Source organism: Macaca thibetana, chromosome 20 (genome assembly GCF_024542745.1).
Source record: "Macaca thibetana thibetana isolate TM-01 chromosome 20, ASM2454274v1, whole genome shotgun sequence".
In the NCBI taxonomy this organism is placed as follows: Eukaryota; Metazoa; Chordata; class Mammalia; order Primates; family Cercopithecidae; genus Macaca; species Macaca thibetana.
This window is the reverse complement of record NC_065597.1, coordinates 61,497,387-61,512,276: the sequence shown is the minus strand read 5'-3', so window position 1 is coordinate 61,512,276 and position 14,890 is coordinate 61,497,387. Positions and strand designations below refer to the sequence as shown.

General features: G+C 42.6%; 1 protein-coding gene across 10 annotated transcripts in view; it reads left to right on the top strand.

Annotated features, from left to right (window-relative positions):
- MRTFB (myocardin related transcription factor B) overlaps positions 1-14,890 on the top strand; it is a 205,678-nt gene that overhangs the window by 177,149 nt on the left and 13,639 nt on the right. For 8 of the 10 annotated variants that reach the window (XM_050774066.1, XM_050774068.1, XM_050774065.1 and 5 more), the window contains 6 exons: positions 1,168-1,415; positions 6,664-6,796; positions 7,608-8,645; positions 10,061-10,216; positions 12,978-13,136; positions 13,472-13,609. In XM_050774066.1, the coding sequence (XP_050630023.1) occupies positions 1,168-1,415; positions 6,664-6,796; positions 7,608-8,645; positions 10,061-10,216; positions 12,978-13,136; positions 13,472-13,609 (1,872 nt within the window). Of the gene's footprint in view, positions 1-1,167; positions 1,459-1,749; positions 5,435-6,663; positions 6,797-7,607; positions 8,646-10,060; positions 10,217-12,977; positions 13,137-13,471; positions 13,610-14,890 lie in introns of those variants that run through there. The other 2 variants (XM_050774070.1, XM_050774075.1) reach the window with 2 other exon arrangements.

Below are 14,890 nucleotides of genomic sequence, written 5' to 3'. Positions count from 1 at the left end.
AGAGCTGGCTCCAGCACCCCGCTGGCTATGTCCGCAAACTGTTATGTAAAAATGGCCGTAAAAATCTTGTTGCAGAATCATTCTTTTATAAAGGGGTTTAAGAATTCATGACATATCAAGTGAAGAGAGAGAAAGGCACGTTTCTAATAAGCATATATGGTATCATCCCAATTATATTAAAACATATCCAAAGGAAGGATATAAAAAAGAATGTTAATAGTCATATTCTATGAATGTTAGAATAGCCTAACATTAGAAATGAGACTATTCCTAACCTGCAGAATGCAGTGAGTTTTTATTCTTCTTTGATTGCAGTGTCCTAATTCTTTGGATATGAATATGATGTGATCATAACCATAGCTCCATTTAATTAAGTACTTCTCAAAGTCTTTGTATTAAGTTGGATATGTTCCCTAAAGAAGCTTAGGAATACATTCCTATATTTTTTGTTTGGGTGGGTTTTTTTCAAATGAAGCTATCTTAGAATCTGAATACTGAAAAGTATAAAGTGATCTGATAACTTAAAAACTGAGAAAACAACAAGAACTCAAGAAAACATCATCTGATTCCTAATCTTAAGATGAGAGATACATGGTCTCACATCCCAGTTTCAAAGGAAAAATGTAATATTTTTGAAAAATGTTTAAATTCATGTTCATGTCACACTCAGTATTTTAGTTTTTGTGTTATATTCCTTAGAGATAGTTTATATTCTGTTTTCTTCTCATTGTAAGCATTTTTTCATTTTTACATATTCTCTACAGAATTTTTAGCTGCTACATGGTTTTGGTGAAGTATACTTAATCTTTTCCCATTGGATATTTAGCATGCAGCTTGTTTTTCACTAGGAGATTATATGTGTAAGCACTTGGTAGCGTGTTCACACAGGAGACCCAAGGTCAGTGTGCATTGAGTTTGAATAGCTCATGCTGAGGCCCTTGCCCATACCCTGAGGGAACAGTGCAGCAGCAGAACATTTCTTGGTCAGAGTTAATATGCAAAAGTTTTCATGGCTCTTGAAATGGATTTAGCATGTTGCTTTCCAAAGTGGCTGTACCCGTATCTAAGGTACATTTCTTTTTAATTTCAAATCATTTAGGCATACAGTACAATAGATTTCATGTGGTGACATCTCTTTAAATGTTATTTTCTTTTTCTCAAAAATAGCAAAGCCATCCCAAGAATCCAAATGACAAACACCGTAGCAAAAAGTGCAAAGATCCCAAACCACGGGTAAAGAAGTTAAAATACCACCAATACATTCCACCAGATCAGAAGGGTGAGAAGAACGAGCCGCAGATGGACTCCAACTACGCCCGCCTGCTCCAGCAGCAGCAGCTGTTCCTGCAGCTGCAGATCCTGAGTCAGCAGAAGCAGCACTACAACTACCAGACCATCCTGCCTGCACCATTCAAGTACGGCGGGGCCCATGCTGTCCTCGACGCGGGGTTTTCTGTGGTTTTTTTTTTTTTTTTTTTTTTTGAGACAGAGTCTCGCTTTGTCACCCAGGCTAGAGTGCAGTGGCGCGATCTTGGCTCACTGCAAGCTCCGCCTCCCGAGTTCACGCCATTCTCCTGCATCAGCCTCCTGAGTACCTGGGACTACAGGCTCCTGCCAGCGCGCCCGGCTGATTTCTTGTATTTTTAGGAGAGACGGGGTTTCATCATAGTCTCAATCTCCTGACCTCGTGATCCACCCGCCTCGGCCTCCCAGAGTGCTGGGATTACAGGCTTGAGACACTGCGCCCAGCCTCTGTGGTTTTTTATGAGGAACTATAAGTTACCAAAAGTTGAATATTGTCATTTATTTGTGCTCAGTGATGATTTTCATTTCTTTGTTATCAGAGCTTATCATACAGTGTCTGAAGTCCACATGGTGAGAATGGCCTGCATTCCAGTCCAGTTTCTGTCCTCCAAAATAGGTTCTGAATTTTTACAAGTTAGAAATGCCTTTTCACAATTATTCATCCAGATTTGCCTATTATTAGAACACCAAAAAAGTACTAGATGCTCTGAGAAAAGCATAAGTAGTATAAGACCTGTGATAAACAGCTAAAATAGGAGAAAGATGGGCATGAAAGCTGGAGTGGTCAAAGGAAAGCCTGGTGGAAAAGGCAGGATCTTTGTATATAGAAGGCTCAAGAAGGGCCTTTCCAGGCACAGGGGAATGCTATGAGCACTAGTACAGAGGAAAGAATAGGGTAAGTAGTGCCTCTCTTCATTGGAAGATGAGAAACATTGCCTAAACAAAGAATCTGATTAATTTTTAAGAAAAAAAGTGGAAGACAAAAATCGAGTACAGCCAATGTCTAAGGGGACTTGAAGCTGGGCAGAAGAGTCTTACTCGACACAGCAGATAGACAACGGAGTGCTTCAGAGCAGGCTGCTAACGTGGTGAGGCTGCAATGTAAGAAAGAACACCTGGATGCTGGTGTTGCAGGGACGTCTAGAGACAGTGAAGAGCTCTGACAGCAGAGGGAGTGTTTCAGAAGACAGTTAAAGGCCTTGGTGACCAGCAACTGCTAAGAAGAAAGGTGTTTTCAAAGTTGTAACCCAACTAGGGGGGACAGAAGGGAGTGAATTCTGACAATTTCTGAAACTGAATTCACAGCAAGACATCAATGGCTAATTTTAATTAATGTAATAAAGAAAATTTCTGGATATACATTCCCAGTATGCTTTTTCTGGGAAACAGATAAAAATGCAAAGATGTTGTCTTCATTTTCCTCACTTTTCTGGAAAAAGAAATATTTTCATTTGACTCTTGAAAAAGATGCAAAAGTTCATGACAATGAAAAATTACTAGCCGTGATCAAGTCATTCAACTTACGATTACATGATCTGTAGAAACTTCTGTTTTCTACATGTAGCCTAAGCATTCCCTCATAGGTAGCCCCTCTTTTCCCTCTTAAGATTCAGATATGTTGAGGAAGATTAAACCTGTTAGTAATTCAGACCTAATTGTGAAGTACTTAAATCTAAAACATCAGGGTATGGAGATGAAGAGAGAAAGAACTTTGTATCCAGTTACTATTTTAACAGCAAGCAGGCCCAAGTGAGCTATTGACATTGGAAGGGAATCAGGAGAGACCAAAGAGAATTGGAAGAGAATCAGAGACAGGCTGCTGCTACTTTGCAGCTTTGTCCAGGCCCTAGGGAGGCCTCCTCCACTGCCATCCTCCTTTGGCTTTGGGCACCAATAATAATAATAATGGTAATGATGGCTCACAGTTACTATGTACAATGCATTGTGCTTAAAACTGTGCATCATCCTCATCTTTGCTGCAAATCTAGGAGGAATTGCTGTTACTGACCCCATTCCCAGATGAGGACACTGTTAAGGTGAAAATCCCAAAGGATTTTTTTGATATCTTTGAAACAGTCTTTTCTGTAATGAAAGAATTTGGCTGTGCGGTTGGGCTTTGTAGATGGGAAGAATCCATCAGAGGTGTGGGCTTGCTCAACTGTTACCAGTTCTTTGTCTTTCCATTAAGGCTTCAATTCCCCTCTCCTCCTCAGACATTCAGCACCTCTACAATAACCAGGCTCACCCAAGAACACTATCATACAAAAAGACCCAGGATACTAGAAGGAGAAAGAACACTTGTTTTTGTGTATTATTTAACCACAAAAAGAATGTAAGTCCTGTTCAGTTTCCAGATCCTAAAAATGGAGACCTTGTTTCCTAACGCACTGTTTATATTTATCAAAATTCCATTACAAGAAACTGAATGTGGAAGTCCTACAGTGCCCATAGTGGTAGGATTTTACCTGAATCATGTAGCCCTTTGCCACCACAAAGGAGCAAGCACCCAAATGGACTGGGCTTTAGTCCAGCCCAGCTTGTCCGCACAGTGGGAAGTCACTGGAGGTCCCCGAAGGCCACTGCATCCCTCTGAACTCAGGTCTCTCATCTGCCAATCACATTCATCAGCAACCCTCTCCTTTTTTTTTTCTCTCTCCCTCTAATGATTTGGGAGAAAAATAGAATAACATGTTTATATTATTTTAAAGATTGAGCGAAATACCAAACTGTTCATTATAATAGGTAGAGTATTATAGAATCTCAACAGGAAAAAAAAACAGCATGAGTAGAATAATTACATTCATTCTCAAGGGGATAATACCATTCACAAGGAAGCAAAAGGTGGCTCAGCAGGGAGATTACTCTTATGTAATAAAGCACAGACTTACGTGCAGTCCATAAATACATGCAGTATGTGGTGTTGAAACTTCATGGGGAGAGAGATTTGGAGAAAAATGTCTAAAAGGCTCATTCACACTAATGAATGAAAATAAGGTGGAGAACATTGATTTAAAGAAAATGTTTTCATAACTCTGAGATTTTACAGTTGAATTTTTATAAAGGAGAACAATGATGCATAAAATATTTGTCATTTCATCCAATAACAAGAAACTTCATCCCAAAGATTTCAAGTATTTAACTTCAACAAAATTCAGCCAGGTTTTAGAATACCCCCAAAGTGAATGCCAAGAGTTAGCTATTGACAAAGCCAGCATTGGCTTCAACCACAGACTTCCCAGAACTCCTCAGAGAAAGCTCACCCAACTATGGCCGTCACCCCATAGGCACTGTCACCTCAAATCCCTGTTTCAGAATGTGGAATTCCAAGTCTCTTGGCTTCGGCACCAAATCTGAAGCTGCAGTGGAATCGGCTGTATGGTACCAACCATCCAGAAAGGAAACACCACTGTTACGAAGAGTATCACAGTTGGAAGATGTTAGGTGGGGATCTGGTTTTAATACTAAAAGTTTAGGGAAATTAGTACAAAGCACCTAACTGTAGTAGAATTTGACAAGTGATGCACCAACTTCTCTTAAATAAGCTTTTTAAATTGAAGTATAGCTTACATACAGAAAAGTCCATAAATTGTAAGTGAAAATTGATACAAAAATAAATACACTCCTGTATCCAATACTCAAACCAAGAACATTATCAGCACCCCAAAAGCCCCCTTTGTGTCCCTTTTCTGTGATGATCCTGACTTCTATCTGCAGAGATTAGTTTTGCCTGTTTTTTTGTTTTTTTGAGACGGAGTCCCGCTCTGTCGCCCAGGCTGGAGTGCAGTGGCGCAATCTCGGCTCACTGCAAGCTCCGCCTCCTGGGTTCATGCCATTCTCCTGCCTCAGCCTCCACAGTAGCTGGGACTACAGGTGCCCGCCACCACGCCCAGCTAATTTTTGCATTTTTTAGTAGAGACGGGGTTTCACCATGTTAGCCAGGATGGTCTCAATCTCCTGACCTCATGATCTGCCCGCCTCGGCCTTCCAAAGTATAGTTTTGCCTGTTTTTGAACTTTATATACATGCAATCTTACAGTATACCTAGGAGCATCTTTGTTGGTGCCGATAGCAGTTCTTTTTTTGTTTAATATTTCGTGGCTGACTGTACCGTAATTTAACCATCCAACTCACTCTTGATGCATAGTTGGGTTGTTTCCAGTTGGGGTTATTATGAATCACCCCGTAGCAAATAGTCTGTCTTTTGGTATACATACATGTGTCTTTCTTTAGATGTCTATCTAGGAATGGAATTGCAGGATCATAGGATAGGCAGATGTTTTCCTTTAGTACTACGAAAGAAAAGTTTCAAAGAAAAGATGTTTTTCTTTAGTACAGTTTTCCAAAGTAGCTGCATCATTCACACCTTTGCCAGCAGTGTGTGATTGTTGTGGTTGTCCCAGGTACTTGGTGTCAGTCTTACTTATTATAGCAATTCCGCTGAAAATGCAGGGCTATTCTGTTGTGATTTGCGTTTTCCGCATACCTAATGAGGTTGAACCATTGTTCCTTTAATTTATTGACCATTGGGATAAGCTTTCTTGTGATACATCTGAGATTTTTCCCCTACTTTTCCACTGGGTTTTCTGTCTCTTTCTTACTGATTTTAAAAGACCTCTTTATATACTTTAGATATGAGGTCTTTGTCAGAAATATATATTACAGATCTGTTGTCCTGCACTGTGGCTTGACTTTTCACTGTCTTAAAGATGTCCCTTTTACTTAGTGCTTTTTATGTCCTATTTAAGAAATCTTTGTCTACCCAAAGACCATGAAGATTCTATTCTGTTTTTCTGAAAGATTTTCATAATTCACATGTAGATTTTGGGAACAAGGTGAGGTGGGGCCAATCAAGAGCCATGTTTTTTCTGTGTGAATTTCCAGCGTAGCGTGGTGCCATCAGAAGTCCCGCCCTCTCTCCACTACATCACGGTGTCCTCTTTTTGGTAACTCAAGGGTCCAGGTATGCAGAGGGCCGTTTCTGGATTTGCTGGGAGTCTATCATTTGCCTGTCGTTCTGTCCCTGTATCAGCAATATCCTACGTTAATTATGCGTTGATGTCTGGTGGTGTGACTCTTCCAGCTTTGCTTTTCTTCAAGGATTCGTGGTCATTCTTGGTCCTTTGCATTTCCATATAAAGCTTAGAATCGCCTTCTAAATTTCCACCACGCTAGCAAACAAACAAAACCTGCAGGGATTTCATTGAGATCTAATGTAATTGGCATATTTACAATATTCAGCCTTCCAAATCCATGACCATGGTATCTTTCTCTTCATAAGTTAGTCAACTTGTTAATAGAAACAATGTCAAATCTAGAAATTATTTTATTATAAACTCTAATTTTCTTTTTCTTTTGAAGGCCACTCAATGACAAAACTAGTAACAGTGGGAATTCAGCTTTGAACAATACCACACCTAACACACCAAGACAGAATACATCTGCTCCTGTGAGAAAGCCAGGACCTCTGCCTTCTAGCCTGGATGACTTAAAGGTGACAATTCCAACTGGAGCTTATTCACCCCTGAGTACCACAAACATGTAAATGATTTGCCAGATTTGTCTAGCAGACATTACGTAGTTTTCAATAGACATTCAACTTTACCAACAATATGATCATCTTTATAAAGGTACTTTCTTTTTACTTCCACTAAATTTTCTTTTAAAGCAACCAATAACTGTCGTTTACTGAGTGTGTACCTTGTGCGGGCACCTGCCAGTTCTGCTGTATTCCAGAGGCTGTGATTTTTTTTTTCTTCCCTGCTCAATGCCAAGTTTGGGAGAAGCAGGAAAATGTAACAGTTAAGAATACGAGCTCTAGGGCCAGCCTTTTTAGGTTTCTATTACAGCTCAGCCTTCTATTATCTGTGGTACCATGAGTGAGTGCTGCAACCTCTCTCTTCCCATTGCCTCCTGATCTGTAAAATGGGAAGAATAATGATACCGATACCTCATAGGGTCATGTGAAGACGAGTGGAAAGAATAGATCACTTCCAACAGTGTCTTGCACATGGCAGCTACTCAGTAAATGCAGCTGTACCGTCATCATTCCTGGTAGTATCTCTCTGATTTGACATAAAAGCGGAATTACCCTCTAAAAACCCTTACTGTATCACTGGCTCCGAGTACTTCTAGTCTGTAGTTATCTGTTTCTGTGTGCTTAAATAGAAAACCAGTTCCACTTTCAGGTGTGCAGTAACACAGAGTTGTCTGACAGACATAGGCACCTTTCCCATCACAAAAGTGTACTGTAGATTTGCCAGAAAGCTCCAATACCAAGAGATCTGCTTTGTTTGTACCTCCAGGTGTCAGAACTGAAGACAGAACTGAAGTTAAGGGGTCTGCCCGTGTCAGGCACCAAACCAGACCTCATTGAGCGCCTGAAACCCTACCAGGAAGTGAACAGCAGCGGCCTTGCTGCTGGGGGCATCGTGGCAGTGTCATCGTCAGCCATTGTCACCAGTAACCCAGAAGTCACTGTGGCCTTGCCGGTTACAACACTACACAACACTGTGACTAGCCCAGTCTCTACTCTCAAGGCAGAATTGCCATCTACAGGAACCAGCAACGCAGCCCGTGTGGAAAATGTTCATTCCCCTCTGCCCATTTCACCATCTCCCTCGGAACAGTCCAGTCTCAGTACCGATGACACAAATATGGCAGACACTTTCACCGAGATTATGACCATGATGTCTCCTTCACAGTTCTTGAGTTCATCTCCTTTGAGAATGACAAATAATGAAGACAGTCTGAGTCCTACCAGCAGCACTCTGTCGAACCTGGAACTGGATGCAGCCGAGAAGGATCGCAAGCTTCAGGAGAAAGAGAAGCAAATCGAAGAACTGAAGAGGAAACTGGAACAAGAGCAGAAGCTTGTGGAAGTGCTGAAAATGCAACTTGAGGTTGAAAAACGAGGGCAGCAACAGCGGCCCCTGGAACCCCAGCCCAGTGCCCCAGGTCATTCTGTCAACAAGTCAGATCAGAAGCACAGCAGCCTTGGCTCCTCCATCAAAGACGAGGCCTCACTCCCCGACTGCTCCAGCTCCAGGCAGCCCATCCCAGTAGCCAGCCACACTGTAGGCCAGCCCGTCTCTACAGGTGGCCAGACCCTTGTTGCCAAAAAGGCTGTAGTTATCAAGCAAGAGGTCCCTGTGGCCCAGGCAGAGCAGCAGAGTGTCGTCTCGCAGTTTTATGTGAGTTCCCAGGGACAGCCACCGCCTGCTGTTGTTGCTCAGCCCCAGGCTTTACTGACCACGCAGACTGCTCAGCTCCTGCTCCCAGTGTCCATCCAGGGCTCGAGTGTCACCTCAGTGCAACTCCCTGTAGGCAGCCTCAAACTCCAGGTGTGAAGTGTATCTTCTAACTACTTTGCCTTACAGCATGCTTGGAATGCAAACCCTGCTAAGGAAGGAACCATACCTGAGCTCTTTCATAAATGCATCCAGAGCAGACCTCACAGAGGAAACATATGCATGTGTGAGAGGGTTATTCAGAAATCTGAATATCTAGCACTTTTTATATAGTGAAAACAAACACAGGGTGCTTTTCTAGTTCTGTTACCTTTTCCCTTGAATGAACACAGTATCATCCATGCAGACATTTTTTTTACACACCAGTGACTTGATCATTGTGATCATAGTCTCTGCTGCTGAGCACTTCTTCTGGCAAGGCACAGCATCTAGTACTTTAAATGGCTGGCTTCACTGCATCCTCCCTTCTCCTAGAAGATGTAAGTGATACGACCCCTCTCTGGATAAGGAGCTGAGGCCTAGGAGTACTCAAGTGAGTTCCCCAAGGATGGAGCTGGCATTTAAACCCAGGTGTTCTGCCCGCAGAGCCTTTATTCTTATGCCCATTCTTGTATTCTGCCTCCCACATTTAGTTCTCGAAAGTCACTGCTTATATGAAGATGTCTAAACTAAGGAAAACATGACCAAATATTTAGGAGTGAGGATGTAATTGAAAAAGATGAGAAAACACTGATGAGCATGAAATTCCCTTTTGTGCCTACACAACCTGTGTATTTGCCTGAGGTTGTTCTGTGTCATGCAGTTTTGGTAAGTTTTAACCAAACATGGACCACGAGTGAACAAGAAACCATTTGAACCAGTGCTCCTCAGCCTCGACACCCAAATACCTGAAACAGGCGAGAGGAGTCATCTTGTATCCTTGTGGTTAGGAGGCAGGGCCTGCAGACCCTTTGGCACATGCAAAAAATTCTAATTCCTCTGTTTTATCTTTAGGGTATCTGCAAAATTGAAAGTCTATTCCATAATAAATCCTTAAATTTTTTGGTGCAAATCTGCCATTGCTGTAGTAGAAACGAGAACCGTGTTTTTATCCTTGGGTCTGAGGGCGCCCTGGCCCCTTGCCGGCTCCCAGGGAATGCACACGCAGCTTACCAAAAGCAATTGGGACAGTTAGGTCTCACAAGTTTCCTTGTTGCTCTTCAAGTATTACAATACCTGAGCTATTATGTGTAGAACTTAGGTTCTTATTATTTCCATTTTCTCAAAATTTTCAAATGAAAATCTTAGCTACTTAGGAATAGTAAGAGCATGCAATGACTGGTCTGGTGTTTCCCTCTCTGGTTTAGAATCATTAAAGTTCAGATTTCTGTGCAGATGAAGTGTGTATCTGTAGCCTTGGTCTTCATTTAGATACAATCCCCAAGTGACCAGTGATTCTACATCTAAATTGTGATTTCTAACTTTGATTCTGACAATTAAATTGACTTTTTTTCAATTCACCTCCCTAGACTTCACCACAAGCAGGAATGCAGACTCAGCCTCAGATAGCAACTGCTACACAAATACCAACTGCTGCCTTGGCCTCAGGCTTGGCCCCAGCTGTACCTCAGACACAAGACACGTTCCCACAGCATGTGCTCAGTCAGCCTCAACAAGTCAGAAAGGTTTGTAAATGCCAAGAAGCAGTAAACTGTCACTGATTTTTACCACCCTCCAATCATCCATTCAACAAGCGTCTTCGTAAAATTAGCCTTGGGAAGCTCCTGTTCATTCTGTTCTGTGATCCATCTCCGATGGAATGAGCCTTAGGTCAGATGCCGTTTGGCTGCAGATTTCCCAGTTATTTGGAATGGAGAAAGCTTTTCATTACTGAAAGATAGCTTGCCTTCACAGTTAACCCCTTTTCCAAGGGAAAGTTTCAAAAGTATTTGTTTTCAATCCTCATATATTAAATTTACTGAATTTTAAAATAAATTTTTTCAAATTAAACATACTGTAGAAAAAAAGATACGCTGTTCCCTTGGAAAAGGTATTTGAAGATGAAAAATATACTCCCAAAATGTTTATGTTGAATAAGATCTTGAAATGCATTTGTAAGACTTTGCCATCTCAGATTAAGAGCCCAGAAGGTCTCATCAATTCCATTTCACCATTGCCTAGGTGTTTGGCCTCACACAAAATTCACTTACCTTCTCTGAGAGTCAGTTACCTCACCTTTAAAATGAAGTTGGTGGTCTAGGATTCAGTGTCCTCTACACAAATACCTACCAAAAACTTTCTCCCACATTCCCCAGTAGCCAGTAGGTGGAGCTACGTGCACATCTCCTTGCTAGAAAAATCTTAGGCCTCAAAAATAGGTCTTACTCTTTTAAACCTTGAAAATTATTAATCCCAGAGTTTTACTCTTCAACATAAAAGAACCCAGGTAATGAGTTGTGCCTGTGATCTGCCTCAGGATAGTGTGAACTGTCTGGGTGAAACCAGCTTTGGGGACAGAAAGCAGCAGTCACATGTAACAGATGTGCTGCTTCAGAATCTCCTCTGCTAAAGGAATCATGGTTGTATGTTACTGAGTTTGGGGAAAGCTCAAAATACCATTTAGTGTAATTAAAAGCTTAGTAAATGTTCAAATGTTAAGAAAATTTGTTTTAGGGAGGAAAGGGAAAAATATGTAGATAGGATAAGTAAGGGCTTTTTCACTAAGTGTCAAGATACTAGAATTAGGAATGATTACTTCTAGTGTAAAGGAAGTAATTTTTTACCAAATATAAGGAAATTTAATTGTTTCAAATAGGAGTATATTTACAGAACTCATCACCATCGAGGTTGTACTGTTTGAGGTATATACACATAGACTTTCCTGCTTACGAAATACAGAGGTTTTTTGGAGTATTAGTATTATAGAACGTGTTAAGTATTTTTATGAGCAAACCAAGTTCTATGAAATACAGTTACAATATCAGCAATATAGACACATATTTGTAAAAGACCCTAAAACTTGTGGCTCTTGATGGAGGTGCTAAACAAAACATTTTGGAGTTCCGCAGCAGGAAGTTCTCACCTTTGCCTGTTAGAACAGAAAATAGCCTCTCCAAAGGGGGCCAGTTTTAAATGGGGCCTTGCTTGTATTAGAAGAAATTTTCAAGAAACTGGAAAATTCAGTGACCATAGCAGGTTGAGGTTTTAGGTAGGATGGAAAGGGGGCCAAGTAGTAAGCAGCTTACATGCCAGGCAAAGATTAGGGTTTTACCCAAATCAGGAGAGCCAATGAGTGTGGTAGGGGCCATGCCTTGAGAACACGTTGTGATGGGGGGTCTGTGCCGCAAGGCTGCTGCAGAATTCCTGTGATAGATAGTGAGGGCCAGGCGCAGGACAGCAGAGAGCAGCGGCAGATTCAAGAGGCGTCAGTGAGATGTGTGAACACTGAGGGAGAAAGCAGGGTTTACTGATAGTCCTATTTACCTAAGTTTTTAAAAAGGCAGAACCAAGAATTATTTTCCCTCAGAAGCTGAGAGGCAGGGGGTAGTGGGGAAAAAGGAGAAAAATCATTTGGAATATTTTTAATTTGAGATACCTAGGAAGATGATGTAAGTGGCTTTGATGCCTGGGAGCAAGGTTGGAAACAGAGCAGTGACTCGGGATTATTAGCTTAGTCATGGCCATTAAATACTTGAGAGTAGGCCGGGCACCGTGGCTCACGCCTATAATCCCAGCACTTTGGGAGGCCGAGGTGGGCAGATCACAAGGTCAGGAGATCGAGACCATCCTGGCTAACACGGTGAAACCCCGTCTACTAAAAATACAAAAAATTAGCTGGGCATGGTGGCGGGTGCCTGTAGTCCCAGCTACTCGGGACTGAGGCAGGAGAATGGTGTGAACCTGGGAGGCAGAGGTTGCAATGAGCCAAGAGTGCGCCACTACACTCCAGCCTGGGCAACAGAGCGAGACTCTGTCTCAAAAAAAAAAAAAAGAGGAGATGAGCTCACCTTAGAGAGGAATAGAAGAAACTCAGCTATCATTTAAGAGGAGAATTATAAAGAGCAAGCACTGTTTTTCCACATAGCTCTGTCTGTACCACCATCAAAGGCAAGTTACTGCGTAAAGGGACCACATATGCTCGAAAATAGGGGTAAGCAAAACCTGGCCTATGGGCCAAATCTAACCCACCGCCTGTTTGTGTGGATAAAGTTTCATTGGCACACATCCACACGCATTTATCTGTGTACTATCTGTGGCTGCTTTCAGGCTGCAATGGCAGAGCCAAGTGGTAACAACAGAGGCCAGGTGACCCACAAATCGTAAGCTATATACTCTGCAGCCCTTTACAGAAAAAGTTTGCTGACCCCTGCCCTAAAACATGGTTTTCTTTACTTCATTAGGAAAAGCCAAAGAACAAATTAATGGAGAAACATTTATTCATTATAGGTTTTCACAAACTCAGCATCAAATACAGTTCTTCCATATCAGAGACATCCTGCTCCAGCTGTCCAGCAGCCCTTTATCAATAAGGCCTCCAACAGCGTTCTTCAATCCAGAAATGCTCCGCTTCCATCCCTGCAAAATGGACCTAACACACCCAACAAGGTAACCCTGTGAGGCTTGTGCATCTGTGACAGTTCTACAGGGGCATAAAATCATTCCAAAGCCTAGTGCTTTGGGCTTGGAGTGACTAATATTAATGGGATAAAATTGTTGAAAATTCAGTGATAACTTGTGAAGGAGGAGCTCAGCGATTATCACAGTGAAGATGTGATATGAGGTGGCCACCAGTGCTGTCAGCCTCACAGGTGCTTAAAAGAACCTGCTCATGAATTCCCTGATTTGGCCACCACATAGAGAACAGCAGAGCCGAGTCTAGCCAGGAAAAGAGAGGGTTTATTATCAAGATGTAATATGCACTCCTCCTTTATTTGACACAGCCTAGTTCACCCCCGCCACCCCAGCAATTTGTCGTCCAGCACTCTCTATTTGGGAGCCCAGTCGCCAAGACAAAAGATCCCCCCCGCTATGAGGAGGCCATCAAGCAAACACGCAGCACACAGGCCCCCCTGCCAGAGGTAAGTGAGGTCAGGGTCACGGTGCATAAGGCTATGGTGGATGTGCCCATCTTCAGTCTCGAGCAGACCTGTACAGAATCCCTTGTATGAAACTGACTTGCCTCAGTAGAAATACAAAAATAACCTTGTATTTTACATGGTTATTTAAAATCAAAATGTCATTTATCATGAAGACCTTAAACAGCTTTCAGCAGCAGTATAACTGCATTTACTGTTTATTCAGAAATTCAGGGTTTATCTCTTAACTTTTCCTTTGGGGTAAGGGTATCAGTCATGTTAGAGATAGATCTGATTATGACCAGGACACATATTTTATACAGGTCCCTTTTCTAAAGCCACCGTGTGTCAGGCCAGCATCAAAATGACACATGGTATCACTGTTCCACCTGTCTGACATTCAAGGCCACCAGCACCTAAATTGACTTGGTCCTGCTTCATCTCTCTGGTCTCTAGCAGCCTCTGCTCCCAGCAGGCCAGCCCATCCAAATGACTTTGCTCATACACTGAGCAAATGCGCTTGGAGGTAACAGACCTGAGGTTCTCCTGGTTTCACCACACATGGTGACCATGTGGTCTCTGAGCCTTCCTGGTTTCACTGATAAAACAGAAGTAGCCAGGCCTGGCGCGGTGGCTCAAGCCTGTAATCCCAGCACTTTGGGAGGCCGAGACGGGTGGATCACGAGGTCAGGAGATCGAGACCATCCTGGCTAACACGGTGAAACCCCGTCTCTACTAAAAAATACAAAAAACTAGCCGGGCGCGGTGGCGGCGCCTGTAGTCCCAGCTACTCGGGAGGCTGAGGCAGGAGAATGGCGTGAACCCGGGAGGCAGAGCTTGCAGTGAGCTGAGATCCGGCCACTGCACTCCAGCCTGGGCGGCAGAGCGAGACTCCGTCTCAAAAAAAAAAAAAAAAAACAAAAAACAGAAGTAGCCCCAACTATACCAGGCAATGGAAGAAGTTAGGGTTCCTATTTGTAAAAGCAGATGGCCCATGGTGGGTGCCCGTCACAACAGCACTTGTCATACATTACCCTAAACACTCCTCCAATCTTTCTGTCTCTCTAAAACTTTCTGTCAAAACTTAAAACTAACCTTTCAGGGAATAACCCCAGCCTCATAGAGGGTTCAAGGAGTGGCCCTGCCACCACTCCATGGGCGCTAAAGGTGGACACCAAGAGACAGTATCCAAGTAGGACTGTTTATTATCCACGGCAAACAGCAGGAGCATCAGCGCAGTTGTGCCAGTTCCCCCGCTCCCGTGTTCCATGGGGTAACTTGTCG